Source organism: Meleagris gallopavo, chromosome 2, assembly GCF_905368555.1.
Source record: "Meleagris gallopavo chromosome 2, MGAL_WU_HG_1.1, whole genome shotgun sequence".
In the NCBI taxonomy this organism is placed as follows: Eukaryota; Metazoa; Chordata; class Aves; order Galliformes; family Phasianidae; genus Meleagris; species Meleagris gallopavo.
This window is the reverse complement of record NC_139405.1, coordinates 62940111-62953439: the sequence shown is the minus strand read 5'-3', so window position 1 is coordinate 62953439 and position 13329 is coordinate 62940111. Positions and strand designations below refer to the sequence as shown.

Genomic DNA, 13329 nt, shown 5'->3' with positions numbered 1-13329 from the left:
CCATAACTTGCTGTGAGGTTCTGAGCCCTTGCCAACACCTTGTGGAAAAATCAGGAGTGTTTAGCTCTGCTTTATACCTGAACTGCAATGGAGCTTTCTGATACCTTATTACATAAAGGACATGAATAAGTACTTCGTTAATGTAGTCATTCAGATGCTTATACACTGCTCCTGATGGCATATCACTCCTGTGGAATGCAGAGGTCAGATGCCCCATCTGACTGGGGTGGGCTGTTTCAAGCTGCAGCTTCACTTTCTAACAATTCTGCCAAAGGGATGAGTTTCACTGGGTAAGAAAGCTATACTCAAATGCTTTCTCTTCCCTCTTGTTAAAAATCTTTAATAGTAAATTCTGAATGATTAGATCCTATGAGCCTAATCCACGCTGTATAATGTAGGAGCAGATATCTAGCTTTGTCTTAATGACCTCCAGTAGAAATAGTTTATTTTTCCTCTTCCACTTTCTCCTATGTGGATAAAACACTTCCTCAACCAAGGCTGAGTCCAGATAAAGTGGTTCAAAAACTTTCAGTGGGCACTTGATATTTTTAGCAGAATTGAGATGTGCAAGAAGGAGGGTAAATCTTATAGCAGTTATAACGGGAAGGAAAGGAAGGAGAGAAAGGGGTGGGGGGGAGAAAGCAAAAAGGACACTTTACATGTGGAAACTTGAATTCAAGTGCTTCCTGAGTGGAAGCAGTAGCAAGGCTTCCTATTCCTTTTGCATGTACCTCAAAATGTATCAGACTTTACAAGTAAGCTGGCCTACTACATGGGGAAATATCCTTCTGAAGTTAAATTTGCTTTGCCTTTGAAAATGTTAAGATTCAGTCATGCTACCGTGACCACAGTTATTGGTGTCACCATTGCTTCCTGAATTGCCTTGCAGCCTGTGGACTGTGTGCTACCTACCTATAGGCTAGGATATAGGATGCTACTTACTGGGGTTTTGTTTTTTGTTTTTGTTATTTTATTAAAAACAACAACAAAAGAACAGTCTTAAAATAGGAAAATACATGTAGCACTTTCCCTTACAAAATACAGGAGTTGAGAGCATGCTAAAAAGCAGGTCTTGTTTAAGTGTATTTGCTCTTCCTTTGAGAAACTTCTAAACATGGACTTGAAAAAGCTGAATATGCTGAGTAACTAGAATAATGCATATTTTCATCACTGAAAATTTTACAAATCTCATGTTTCACTTGAATCCTAAAGTTTCTATTAATAGAACTGCATGGTATGTGTAATCAGCTTAGAAAGCAAAGCATCTCTTAGGGGATACAATCTCTAATTTCACTTTAAATTCATTGGTGTTTGGTTTTAGTTTGCGGTTTTTTGTTTTTGACTGGATGTGGTTTTGTTTTTTGTTTTTTTGAGGATGGAACACTATGCACAATCTGGAAAACATACAGCTGCTTTGTGTAACTGAAAGTTTCTCCTGCCTCTCTGATTGGAGAAACAAAAACTAGCTGCTACCTGTTATTTTTTTTCTACTTTGTACCTTGTTTTACAGTGCCACTATGAAAGGATGCAAAACTTGTAAAAAGAGAAAGTGAGCTGTCAACCTCTTACTTGTAGTGAAACTGTAATTTTAAAATGAAACTTTGTTATCTAGCTTTGTCCCAACTGCTGTTTTTCCTTTGTTTTTTTTAGAGTTTATTAAAAAAAAAAAATCTGAATAACAAATTTTATCTGTATTTAGCCTGCTAATATGCATAATATTATTTGTTGGGATATGTTAATCCATAGTATTAAATACAGCTGTAGTATTATGGATTATGGTTTATTTCCCTTCATTTCTCTGCTCCTGAAATATGTCATGGATTGGTAATTAAATAAGGTACCACCTCCTAAAGAATTTGAAGCTAGAGAAAAATCCGCAAGACACTGAACAGCCCGTGTCTGCTAACATTGGTGTCACCTTGCCCAAAATCAATTTAGAAACTGCAGTTTGCTCACTCAGACTGCAAATGATTATTTCTACGGCAAAAGCTTCCTGTAACCCCAGGGTTGTAAAAATATATCTGAGGGAAAACTGCCGGCGGTAAATGCAGGAAGTAGGTGCACCTTAAATAATGCGATGTAACAAGTGCCAATTGGTGTCTGGTGCTGATTAATCCTTACACCCACCCGTGCAAGAAACCCACACTGGGTGACGGTGTACCAGTTTTGATTTCTCCAGTTCTGTGCTCACACAACTATGCCATCCGTGCAGTGTAACTCCTGAAATTACTGTGAAAACCCGAGATGTCTGTTGGTGCTTTCTAACTCCAACCTGCGCTACCAGCTACACCAGAGGAACTTTCACTCTGAGATGGAAGTCAGCCCCTAGAACACCACCGTCTATTTCTTAGAGCAAGTTTTGAATACCCTTCAGCCTGCTGACCCCTATAGGTTTCCAACTGAAGAACGACATCGATTTATCAGCAGCAATGTCTTTTTAAAGTAACTCTGCATATGCTGAACTCTCCGGGTAGAGTTCACAGGTGCCCACGCAACAGAGGCTGAACCTCAAGCTCCTCAACTACTGCTGCTTAAGAGCGCTACCCAAAGAAAGCGGATTTAAACTAAAAAAGAGAAAATCAATGCTACACGCCGGTTACACCGATCACCCCCGTGCAGAGCACCGCCTTCAGCCCAAAGCCATCTACTGCCGAGCGAGTCGCGCGCGGCCGGCGCCAGGCACTGCCAGCCGATGCCGGCGGGCGGCGCGCATGCGGTGTGCGCGGCCCATGGCCGTTGGCGGCGATGACGGACTACAGCGAGGAGCAGCGCAACGAGCTGGAGGCCCTGGAGTCCATCTACCCGGACTCGTTCACGGGTGAGCCGCGGAGCGCGTCCTGCTCTGCCGCACGGCCGCGGCGAGGCGACGGAGGCGCTGTACGGGGCGCTGCCTGCCGCCCCTTTTCTTATGGCTTTCTCGGGGTGAAGGTTGAGTGGAGCGTGGGGTGTTCGGGGTCCTTAAGCGTGCTTTGTCGGCTGCGGGCGTGGTGCCCGGGTGCCTCAGTTCCAAGACTAGGGCAGTCTGTGTCCAGCACCCGACGGGCTGCAATTGAAGGCTTTGTGCGTGAGATTTCTGCACGTTCTCTCCTTCCTACCTGCGCAGTATCTGCTCGCCCCACGTCCGGCCTCATCTTATCCGCATTAACTTCGCTCTGCCGTTTACCCGCTGCGTTTGTTTATTGCTTTAATCTGGAAACACTTCTGATTCTTCATTTTTACGATAAAGCAACGTGGACCGGTGTCCTGTAGCTGAGGATGCTGAGTCAGTGACTAATACGCTTTCATGTAGTCGAGTGTTTATTCCGATTTGTTGTTTGCTCGGGTAATAATGCACTTATACCCATAAAGAATAGGGAGCACAAAAGGCTGTAGTGGTGGTATGTTAGCAGTTGGGCAAAATTCAGTTAACAGTGTTAGATCACGTATACTAGATTGGTTATAGCTTACAGCAGTGGTACAGAACAATCCTTAATCAGGGATTTCACCTGTAGCTCATGCTTGAGCAGTGAGGTAAAACCATCTAGTCCGTGACAGCTGAACATAGATTTGCCCTTTTTTTGGTCTATTAGGAGTCACTGTCTTTTGGCTGCCTCCTTCACAGGTGGGCAATAAACAAAGCCTTACTTTGCTTTTGCAGGTGAATGTGGTTGCTCATGGGTTTAATTATTTGTATTGACTATTTAAAACTCCCCCCTTTTATAGGTTATTTCCAGAACTCTTGAAGGAAAGCATCATCCATCTCATTTTTTTGTCTTAAGAATCATTTTCCACTTCAAGTCACTCTAAATACAGTGATAGGAACAAATATACTGTAAAGATAGTCTAGGATCAGAAATGGACTGGGTACCCGTTGTATCTATCTAGCACAGTAAAGTGAACTGGGTTTGAGACCTTTCTGCTTATATTTGCTTTACTAGTTCAAGTCACTTAGTGGTAGGTAGGTCTGTACTCTTGCTAACTTCTTGCTATTGTGGATGTTATATGCTGTCAGTCAGAGAGAACTTCAAACATCACATCACGTGGAAAACAGCAGTTAACTGGAAAGCACCTTTTAATGAATTTTAAAGGCTTCTAACACTGCATCAAGAGCCTTGTTTACCTTACTAGTCCTAGAGAAATTCAGTTTTAATTATGTAGTTTTCTGATTTAACGTATATCTTTTTTTTCTTTTTTTAACAGTGTTGTCAGAAAAGCCAACGACTTTCACAATTACTGTGACATCGGAAGCAGGTGAAAACGATGAAAGTAAGTTCATTATGTCTTAAATAGAATAATCTTCCTTCCTGTATATTAACTTTCAAGTTTATATATATATATATATATATAAGCTGTTTCAGTGTGCGTTTCCATATACCTGGCTGTTTTCCAAAGTCTGCCTCTTCTTTAAGTGTCTTACATTTATGAAGCTGCTGTAGGAAACATTGATGCTGTCTTGCAAAAGATAAGTAAGAATAAATACCTTTCTCTCAAGTATATAAAAGTTGTGGATGTTGATTGTGATGTTTTTTGTTCATGTAGTGTTAGGAACCTGCCTAAACTGTTTATATTGGCACCAGAATGGTTGGTCTCTTCTGTGCCTGTTGCCATAAAATGTTGATTTGGTTATTGTTGTGGAGCAGTTTCTGAAAGATAACTATTTAGGGCTGATAGCCTTAGCAGTTCACTGAATCAGTTTCTTGCAGTGAAGTTCAGAGCAATGGCTTATTCAGTGGAAGATATCCCTATTCCTTCTTCCAAATACATCTTTTTAAGTTGGAGAAAAACATATTCCGAACTACTTTAAAATAAGGTGCTGGAAATGCAGAAAGCTCTTAAACGTTATTGTCTAGTGAAGTATCTGTCCTAAGTACCTTCTCTTTATGAAAGGACTGACTGCTTATGGTTTCATCAGCATCTGGTGCCCTTCTGGCCTGGAAAGTCTATATGGTACTCTGAAGTACTTCTGCCTTCTGGCATGTCCAAGAATGCTTTTGCTCTTTTAGTATTAGTGATTACGTGAATTTGTTGTTAGCAAATTTCATTCCAGATAAGTTTGAGAGGTGTTATTCTGTGTTCGTGAGTTAGAGGAAAGAAACTGCTTCCTTCGGTTTTGAAGGAGTAAGCTCCGCTTGTGTGGAGCAAGTGTGTGTTAAAGGGAGAACTGGGCTGCCAGAATTGTGAGTCATGAACTGAAGGAAGGTTCCTCCCTGGTATTCTGTCAAGATGCATGAAAGGAACGTAGTTCTTTCTGGCCTTATTTCTTTGCAGGGCTAGCTCTCAGTAACATCAGATTGAGTGTGTGTTCCTTATGCAGTTTTCCTCTTTGCTTATTAATGTCCAATGGGCATTTATGTTTTTGTTGTATGTTGTATGTGGAGCTGTTAACTACCACACTGGTTGTTGCTCCAACCAGGTATGCAGAATTTAAAGCAGTAATATGCTGAGATTCTCTTTAGGTTTGGTTGTTAGGACTTTTGCTTCATTTTCTCAAGCATTAAGTGGGATGTCAGGGAAAAGAAGTTACCACTCTGGTACCCACTGTACCATAGAAAAATTTCCAGTCTTTTTAAAGTCTTCTCATACATAAATAGTCTGGAATAGCTTATGTAAGGATTAACTTCAGTCTTAGTTAGTGGTATTATATGGCATTATATTTAAATTTGTTTTGTAATATGTAATGTGTGTGTAAGATGACTCTTCCTTTAAGACAAGTTTTTATCCTATCTTAAAATATTTAGGCTGTTGATGCAATAGAAAAATGTACAGTTATAATTCTCTAAGATAATCACTGTAATGTGTATTTTTTTTTTGTCTTGTAGATGTCCAAACAACCCTTAAGTTTACCTACAGAGAAAAATACCCTGATGAAACTCCCCTTTATGAAATTGTCTCTCAGGAGAATCTTGAAGATAATGATGTCACAGGCATAATAAACCTGTTGGAACAGCAGGTAAGTAAAATGGAATATCTCAGCTTATCTTGATATCACTTGATTTAGTCAGAATTTATCCCTCAATTCGGTTGTTTTCTGATAGATGACCTACTGATTTGAAATACCTTCTATAGTGTAAGGGCTGACTTTGAGATTTGAATTTGGTAAATGGCTTTAGTGATGTAAATGATTTTAATGTAAAATTCGGAGCTATTTCAGTGCACATGTAGAATAAGGAAGTAGAAGGGCTCTACAGCTTCCCCTCTTAGCATTTCTATCTGAAGATGAATTCATTTAACTGTGTATAAGTAGTACTTGTGAAGCTAATTCAGTTCAGTTTTATTTGGAAAGAAACAAAAAAAAAAAAGCTACATTTCAGTATCATAAGTATTTTGGATCAAGAAAAAATAATTTTTGACCCTTGGTATCAGTGACAGTGCATTGTGACGGTATGAAGAGGAAACATTCTTGTTGACTTAAATATTTCTTGACAAATCTTATCTGCCTTAAAATGGCTGTAAAGTGTTCTTCAGTCATTCTCTTTTTAGTTTACATTTTACACCTTTATTCCAGCAGCTGGTGATTTTTGATTTTGTCCCACCTGAAAGGAGCATATATAAGGGAGTAAGGGATTAAGGAATTAGGGAGAACATAGTTTGAGTGTCTGTTGTTTCTTAAAATCTAAATTTTATAAACTTGTAGTCCTACTGTAGATTTTTTTTATCCGTAAAGAAGCTCCCCTGGTGTCTAGAATATGTTGATGACATATTATTATCATCATCAATGCTTAGCTGCTTACCCATTCATTTGAGAGTGACTTTAACTTGTTTATCTGGCCAATTGACTTGGATTTTACAGTGAACTTTGAAATGGATGTAGAGTGCCTCAGCTGTGTTATCTGTGTGTATGTACGCAATTCTCCTTTCTGAACAGATATATGTATTAAGCTTCTGAAGATATAGGGTTCTTCTGCTTGAGTTTGCCTTCTTTGTGTTGTAGGCAGAAGAAAATTTGGGAATGGTAATGATCTTCACTCTAGTGTCTGCAGTACAGGAGAAATTAAATGAAATAGTGGATCAAATAAAAACACGAAGAGAAGAGGAAAAGAAACAGAAAGAAAGAGAAGCAGAAGAAGAGGAGAAAGTATGTAAAATATTTTTTCTAACTAAAGATTTAACTTTTCTTGATGCATGGGCTTGATGTAAGAGCAACTCTGAGCTGTAGTAGGAGACTAACATCTAGCCCAAAGTTGATGTAGTTAATTCTTAAAGGCCACAAGGTAGTTGTTCCACTTTAAAGATCTTTCTTTATTTTTTCCCTCACTTTCTCAAGCAATCTTTTCACATATGTGTTGCGTGTTCACAACCCCCTCCAGCATTACTTGTTAAGACTGGGGCAGGGATTTTTTTCCCAAGTGAAAACAAAGTCTCCGTAGTCAGTTTCTTATTTGAAGTGGGAAGTAAAAAATAATAGAATATGTAGTGCTGTGCACAGACTGCTCTTATTCTGAAAAGCGTGTTTTCCTTGGTGGAGCAAAAGCAGTAAGGACTAATCTTCAGGATGTGGTTTGTCCTCCCTGCACAGGTACTTTCCATCAATCAGCATGGAATAATTTTTCTATCCATGGGACATGCTGCACTAACTACTGATTATGTGCTTTCTTCAGTAGCTAAAGGGTGATGAAACATGAAATATTCGGTATTTCTGAAATAGTAGGAAAAAAAATCCCTGCCAACCCTTTTTGTCTGTCGGTGAGAGAGAACAGTTAATGTATTTTTTATAGAAAGTTTCAGTCTAGATTGCATGTAGGAGTTGATAAGTGCTGCCTACTTAAGCATAACCTTTATTATTGATATATTACAAGCTTTTGCACTGTAGGTTCAAATGTATTACTTGGTGTTTTTCTATAATTTCCACCTCTCTGCAGCTCTCTGAAGGGAGAGACCCATTGGGAGAATAGAAACAAGCAAGAATGTGTTCTTTGTATGTGCTTGGGGTTAGAGTTAATTTCTGAGAATGCTTCACAGCAAGCAAATGCTTCTGGGATGCTGCAATGTAAGTAAGGAAGAGAATGCTCATCTTCACTCCTAGTTTTGCTAATTGATCATATTTGTTTTCTGTTGTTTTTTTTTTTCAGCAACGCTTTCATGGCACTCCTGTTACAATCGAGAATTTTCTGAACTGGAAAGCAAAGTTTGATGCGGAACTCTTAGAAATAAAAAGAAAAAAGATGAAAGAAGAAGAACAAGCAGGCAAAAATAAATTAAGTGGTATGATTTAAAACTGTACCTGAAACTTTTGCAGTGTTCTCAGACTATCATGATAAGCCTTAAAAATAATTCTTACATTGAAAGATAATAGTAGTAAACCAGATTTTAATGCAATATTAAATTATTGTTGTTTATGTTTCTCCAAGTCTTCTTGAGCTCTTTGGTGGGCTAAATAGAAAGTTGAGTGGATCAAGATTTCTAGTGAAGTCATTAAGGTTCCTAAATTGTGTATTCAAGCTTCTTTTGGTTTTATGCCAAACAGTCTACTGCTTTGAGCTCCAGCTGATGAACATTGCTCTGGCATAAATAGCTGGGGATTATCAAACAACAGAAAGAATCTACACTGAGTAGTGTGGTGATTTGGCCTTATTTGTATTGGATCACGCCATAACTTGAAATTATTCAAAGGCACGTAAGAGTTTGGGATGTTGCAGATGAACTGAAGCGACACAGTGGCTGTCTAGTGGATGCAAGAAGCTTATGATGCCTAGTGAGAATGGTAGTTTTCCTATAGTATTTTGGAGAAAAGCTATCATGATTGTATTTCTAGGATGTGTTGTCTGTAGATCCCAATCTAGCAGAATCCAAACTCTATCCACTGGAAAAAAAAATGCAGAAGAAGACTGTGAGACTAATGGTGTAAGTTTTCCCAGCCACATTTCAAACTGGTTAATCTGTATAGCCTAAGATAGTGTGCTAACTATTGTTGCCTCAGGTTTTTAGTTACATAACCAAACAGCATTTTGAAATATATACTTTTTAACTTCTAGGGAAACAGCTGTTTGAAATGGATCACAACCTTGATACATCTGACATCCAGTTCTTGGAGGAAGGTAAATTTCTGTTTCTGCATCTGAAAGACAGTGTCTTAAAACATGTAAACATTCCTAAGCAAAGTCAGTATTCTAATTCTGACTAAAATCTTATGTCAGTATCACTTTTAATTGGAAAACATTTCTGAAAAGTACGATTTTGGTGATTGAACAAAAGCAATATTATTCTCCCCAGGAAAAAAAAAAATTCTTTTCCATTTAAAGTTTTTAAAGTTTTGTTTTCTTCTCCCTGAAGATCAACATTAATAACAAACATTTTGTGTATCAAATTAAACATTATTAGCCTTTGTGCAATGCAATTCCTTTTTATGGTTTTGTACAGGCTAGTTTATTTACTGAAAAAATTCCCTGATCCTAGCTGAAAATTTTGTAAGCCTGTGCCAAAAGCTGTTAAACTGTTGGAGATAAATAAATCCACTCACAGTCACATATTATTTATTTTATTTATATTTTATTTTATTTATATCTCCTTTTTTTCCTAGTTCAAAAGACTGATTGTGAGTTAAGGCAATTCTTTACTGTAGCAACATTATCTCGTAGCATTGCAGAAATGCACATGCAGAAGAATGATGAAGTTCTGGCAGTCATGAAGTTGTTGTTTCTTCTAGTTAGAGGACATGCTTAACTTTGCCTTCTTCCAAAAGTGCTTAAAGTGAAGATGGATTTTTTTACCTCAAGAGAAGAGTAGACTCCATTTTTATATTTGGGCTCTGATCCCAAGTTATGGGAACATAACTTTTAATGCTAACTTTTAATCCTGTCACTGTCCATTGTTTAAAAACTCCTGCACAGATTAGTGTTGTAACTTTAAATTGAAGTTATTAATAAATAACAATAATTTTTGCAGCTGCTACAGTCTAATGGTGTTATCTAGATGGAAGCAGTTTAAAAAAGTCTCATTCAAAGGCAATGAAGAACAGAACCTTATTCAGTGGCCAGAGGATGTCGCTATTGATACATGCAAATAAAGTAGTAGTGTTTCTGAAGTTTTGCTCCTAAGCTTTATCTATTTTAGAAGAAAGTGTGATGGCATAGAAGGCTTCAGCTTGCTTTTAAAATTTAAATCTAAAATGTTTTTTTTTTTTACATGTCAGGGCCTCTCTGAATTAGTTATCTGCCTTTCAGATTTTCTCATGGAGAAAATTTAAAGGATAATTGTATATGATCTGATGTTCCTTATTGCATGTGTGTGTGGTACATATATATGTATATATATAATGTGGATATACGTGCTTTGTACTCTTTGTGTTCAGAGACTGTATTTTGTTGTTCAGGTACTTTTTTTTCTCTTCGTGTAATTTTTTTTTTCTTTTTTGTAGCTGGAAACAGCGTGGAAGTTGATGAATCTTTATTCCAAGAAATGGACGATTTAGAGTTGGAAGATGATGAAGATGACCCTGACTACAACCCTGTTAATTTAGATAGTGATTAGACTTTTTTTGAACTGGCTCTGTCATCAGTATGGACTTATGTAAGGAGAGAGAAAAACCACAGCATCTGTGGTTGTAGTAATGTTATTGATTTTCCTTTTTTCAAAGAAGAAAAAGTATTTTACATCTAGGAGTATGGTCTTCTGATGTCATCATCATAAATAAATTGACTTATATTTCACATTAAAAACCTGAGGCATACTCTCCTGATTTTTTTTTTTCCCTCCACTTCTTTAAGCATCCTCTGAAGAGAAGTGACAGCAAACAAGAAGAAAAGATGGCATGGTGATTGTTAAACACACCTGCATCCAGAAGCTGAGTTCTGCTATCTTCTTTGTAGGATACGCATTGGAAAGTTTATTGAGTAGAACAGTTTATGTGCTGTGCAGGATTTTTTCTTTGAAATTTTATAATGCAATAAAAGATGGTCACTTCTGATAGCCCAGATTATTAGCTGAACAACTGTAGATAGACAGCACTAGTCATTTTTTAATAAGGCATATACTTTTTAATGTTAAATGGAAACCACTTACATGTTAGAGTGAAATTTTGTTTGCCACAGCTTCAAAATGAAACGGTTGATTTCAAAATGGTTGATGTGTTTAGAAAGCTTCTTTTTTTTAAGTTCTTGTGAATCAGTGAACTTCCATGACAGAAAAAATAATTTGCTTTTGGCAACAGTGAATGTGAGAACACTGTGAGAGCGCAGAATGCAGTAACAGTGTTTTATAGTGTGCTTACATTTGAAGTTGCTGAGAGTTTATTAGAATTAGATTGCTGGCAGTCTGTGAAAGTCTTAACATATAATAAAGTTAACATCTGTGAGTTGCTGGGTAGCCTGTTTACCCATCTGAAGAATTCTTGTTCAGCTTTATGTTAGACTCCAACCCCTTCACACCTCCAAAAAGCCTAGAACACTGAAGAAATGTGTATAAACTGTTTGGTAATGAGTCAGGTGGAGGGACAGTGTGGATGAAGGTTTCAAGAAGCAGCTCTCTGAACAGATAACTGCCAGGCACCTTGGTGATTAGAAGCTGCGTGCTGGATTTTAAAACACTTCTGGTAGGTTGCCTTAACTGCTCCAGCTTCAACCTTTTAAAAGAGGATTGCACTAAAGTATCTATGCTTAGAGGATTAATGGATTTATGAAGTTTAATATTAGGAAATTTCTTGCTCAAGATGAGAAATTTGATTCCAGAAATAATTTAATGATATGTAAGATTCTCTGCTCGTGTCATTTGAGAACATCTGTTCAGGATGATCTTGTATAACATTTCAGCAGTCTTGTCTTTTTCTACTCAAGAGGAATAAATATGAGTTCCCAGTAGATAGAAATAAATATTTGAGTACTCTGTAAATGGTTTTATAAACGAACCATGTGCCTTTGTTCCTACCATCTTCTATTTGATGTTTTTAATTTTGGCACCTAAGAACTTGAGATAAGCATCTACGTTTCAATTATAACATTGTGTGTTTCAAAGCAATAAGGAGGATCTGTGTTCCAGCAGGTATTACCAAATGTATTTAAGAACTTGTAAGCTAATGTGGTATTTAAAGTCTGACTTTTCCAAAGATGCAGTTGGATTGAAAGGTTTGTAATTACTGTGTCCAGTTTCCTGTATATCTGCTGGCACACTTTTATATGCTGTTCAACACAGAACTTAATTTTCTTCTATATCTCATCAGCCATATGAAAGCCTCCCAAGATTGCTTTCAGTTGTCACTTTTGTTTGTCTAAAATGAGCATATTTTTCATAAAAGCAATGAGTAAGTTCTCTTCAAATCTGGACTGAATCCAAGAATACTGTGTAGTCTGTGCAAAATGTGATAATCTGAGAAAGTTTTCTAAGTGGGACACTGATGATTCAAGAATCATATAAATGTGAAAAAGAGTTCCATAATACTTTCTAGATTAATGGGGTTTTCTGTTTTGTTTTTTTTTTTTTTTTACACTAACGTTTATTGTTTTTTATGCAAAGATTGTGTAGCTTTAAGAAGTTATAACTGTAAAGTTAAAGTTATATTTTCATTGCTACTTGCATCTTTTTTTATCAAAACAAAGGAAATAAGGGTTGAAGTGACAAAAAAAAAATTCATCAAGTCCATTTCTCCAAGCCTCTGAGACAAGTTTCAGTGACTCAGTCTAAACTTCTAATTTGTTTATTAGCAATTAGCATTTGTGAAATAAAAGATAATTTTACTGAGTGGACTTGGGTGCATCTGTACAACTTAGTTTCCAGAGATGGAGGTAGATATTTTTTTATGAAGTTTGGATAAGTATTTAAAACTTTGAATTAAACTGAAGTTGAATCCATATTAATCTAATGAAATTCCATCAGTTAACTTTGAATGGATTTTAGTAATTCCAAGTCGTCGTACCGAGAACAGCACTGACAGCCTTGCTTGTAAATTAGTCACTCTGAAAGTACTGCCTCCTATTTCTTTTTGTAGAAACTACAACAGATAGGAAGAGCACAGTAACGTTGCTTTGCAGCTGAGAATTTACACTAACAAACATTTTTCAACATAGTTGAAACACGACAGTGATGAGCAAGAGCCTGCCTGCCACGCTTACAAAAATCTGCACCAGTGGGGTGACCCACTGTCTCCACTGCTAAAATGCACCACACAATGCCTCACTTCAGTCTTTCTACTAGGAAACCTTTAATCATCAGACTGTGATGTAGAATCATAGAATCATAGAATCACAAGGTTGGAAAGGACCTACAAGATCATCTAGTCCAACCATCCTCCCATTACCCTTGCTACCACAAGCCACTAAATCAAATCTCGTAGCTCCTCATCCAGACACCTGTTGAACACTGCCAGGGACAGCGACTCCACCACCTCCTTGGGCAGGCCATTCCAGTGCCTGACCACTGTCT

General features: G+C 37.4%; 1 protein-coding gene across 1 annotated transcript; it reads left to right on the top strand.

Annotated features, from left to right (window-relative positions):
• Positions 1-2660: 2660 nt before the first annotated feature.
• On the top strand, positions 2661-10634 carry RWDD1 (RWD domain containing 1). The gene is made up of 7 exons (XM_010707515.3): positions 2661-2818; positions 4180-4245; positions 5799-5929; positions 6911-7054; positions 8049-8181; positions 8952-9014; positions 10334-10634. The coding sequence occupies exons 1-7, from the start codon at positions 2746-2748 to the stop codon at positions 10444-10446; spliced, it is 723 nt and encodes a 240-aa protein (XP_010705817.1). The 5' UTR covers positions 2661-2745; the 3' UTR covers positions 10447-10634.
• Positions 10635-13329: the final 2695 nt, after the last annotated feature.

What these genes read in the sequence shown, in the direction of transcription:
- RWDD1 (XM_010707515.3), top strand. Translation starts at nt 2,746, where the DNA reads ATGACGGACTACAGCGAGGAGCAGCGCAACGAGCTGGAGGCCCTGGAG. An exon ending in CTACCCGGACTCGTTCACGG is followed by an intron (nt 2,819 to 4,179) that starts GTGAGCCGCGGA and finishes TTTTTTTAACAG; the next exon opens with TGTTGTCAGAAAAGCCAACG. An exon ending in AGCAGGTGAAAACGATGAAA is followed by an intron (nt 4,246 to 5,798) that starts GTAAGTTCATTA and finishes TTTGTCTTGTAG; the next exon opens with ATGTCCAAACAACCCTTAAG.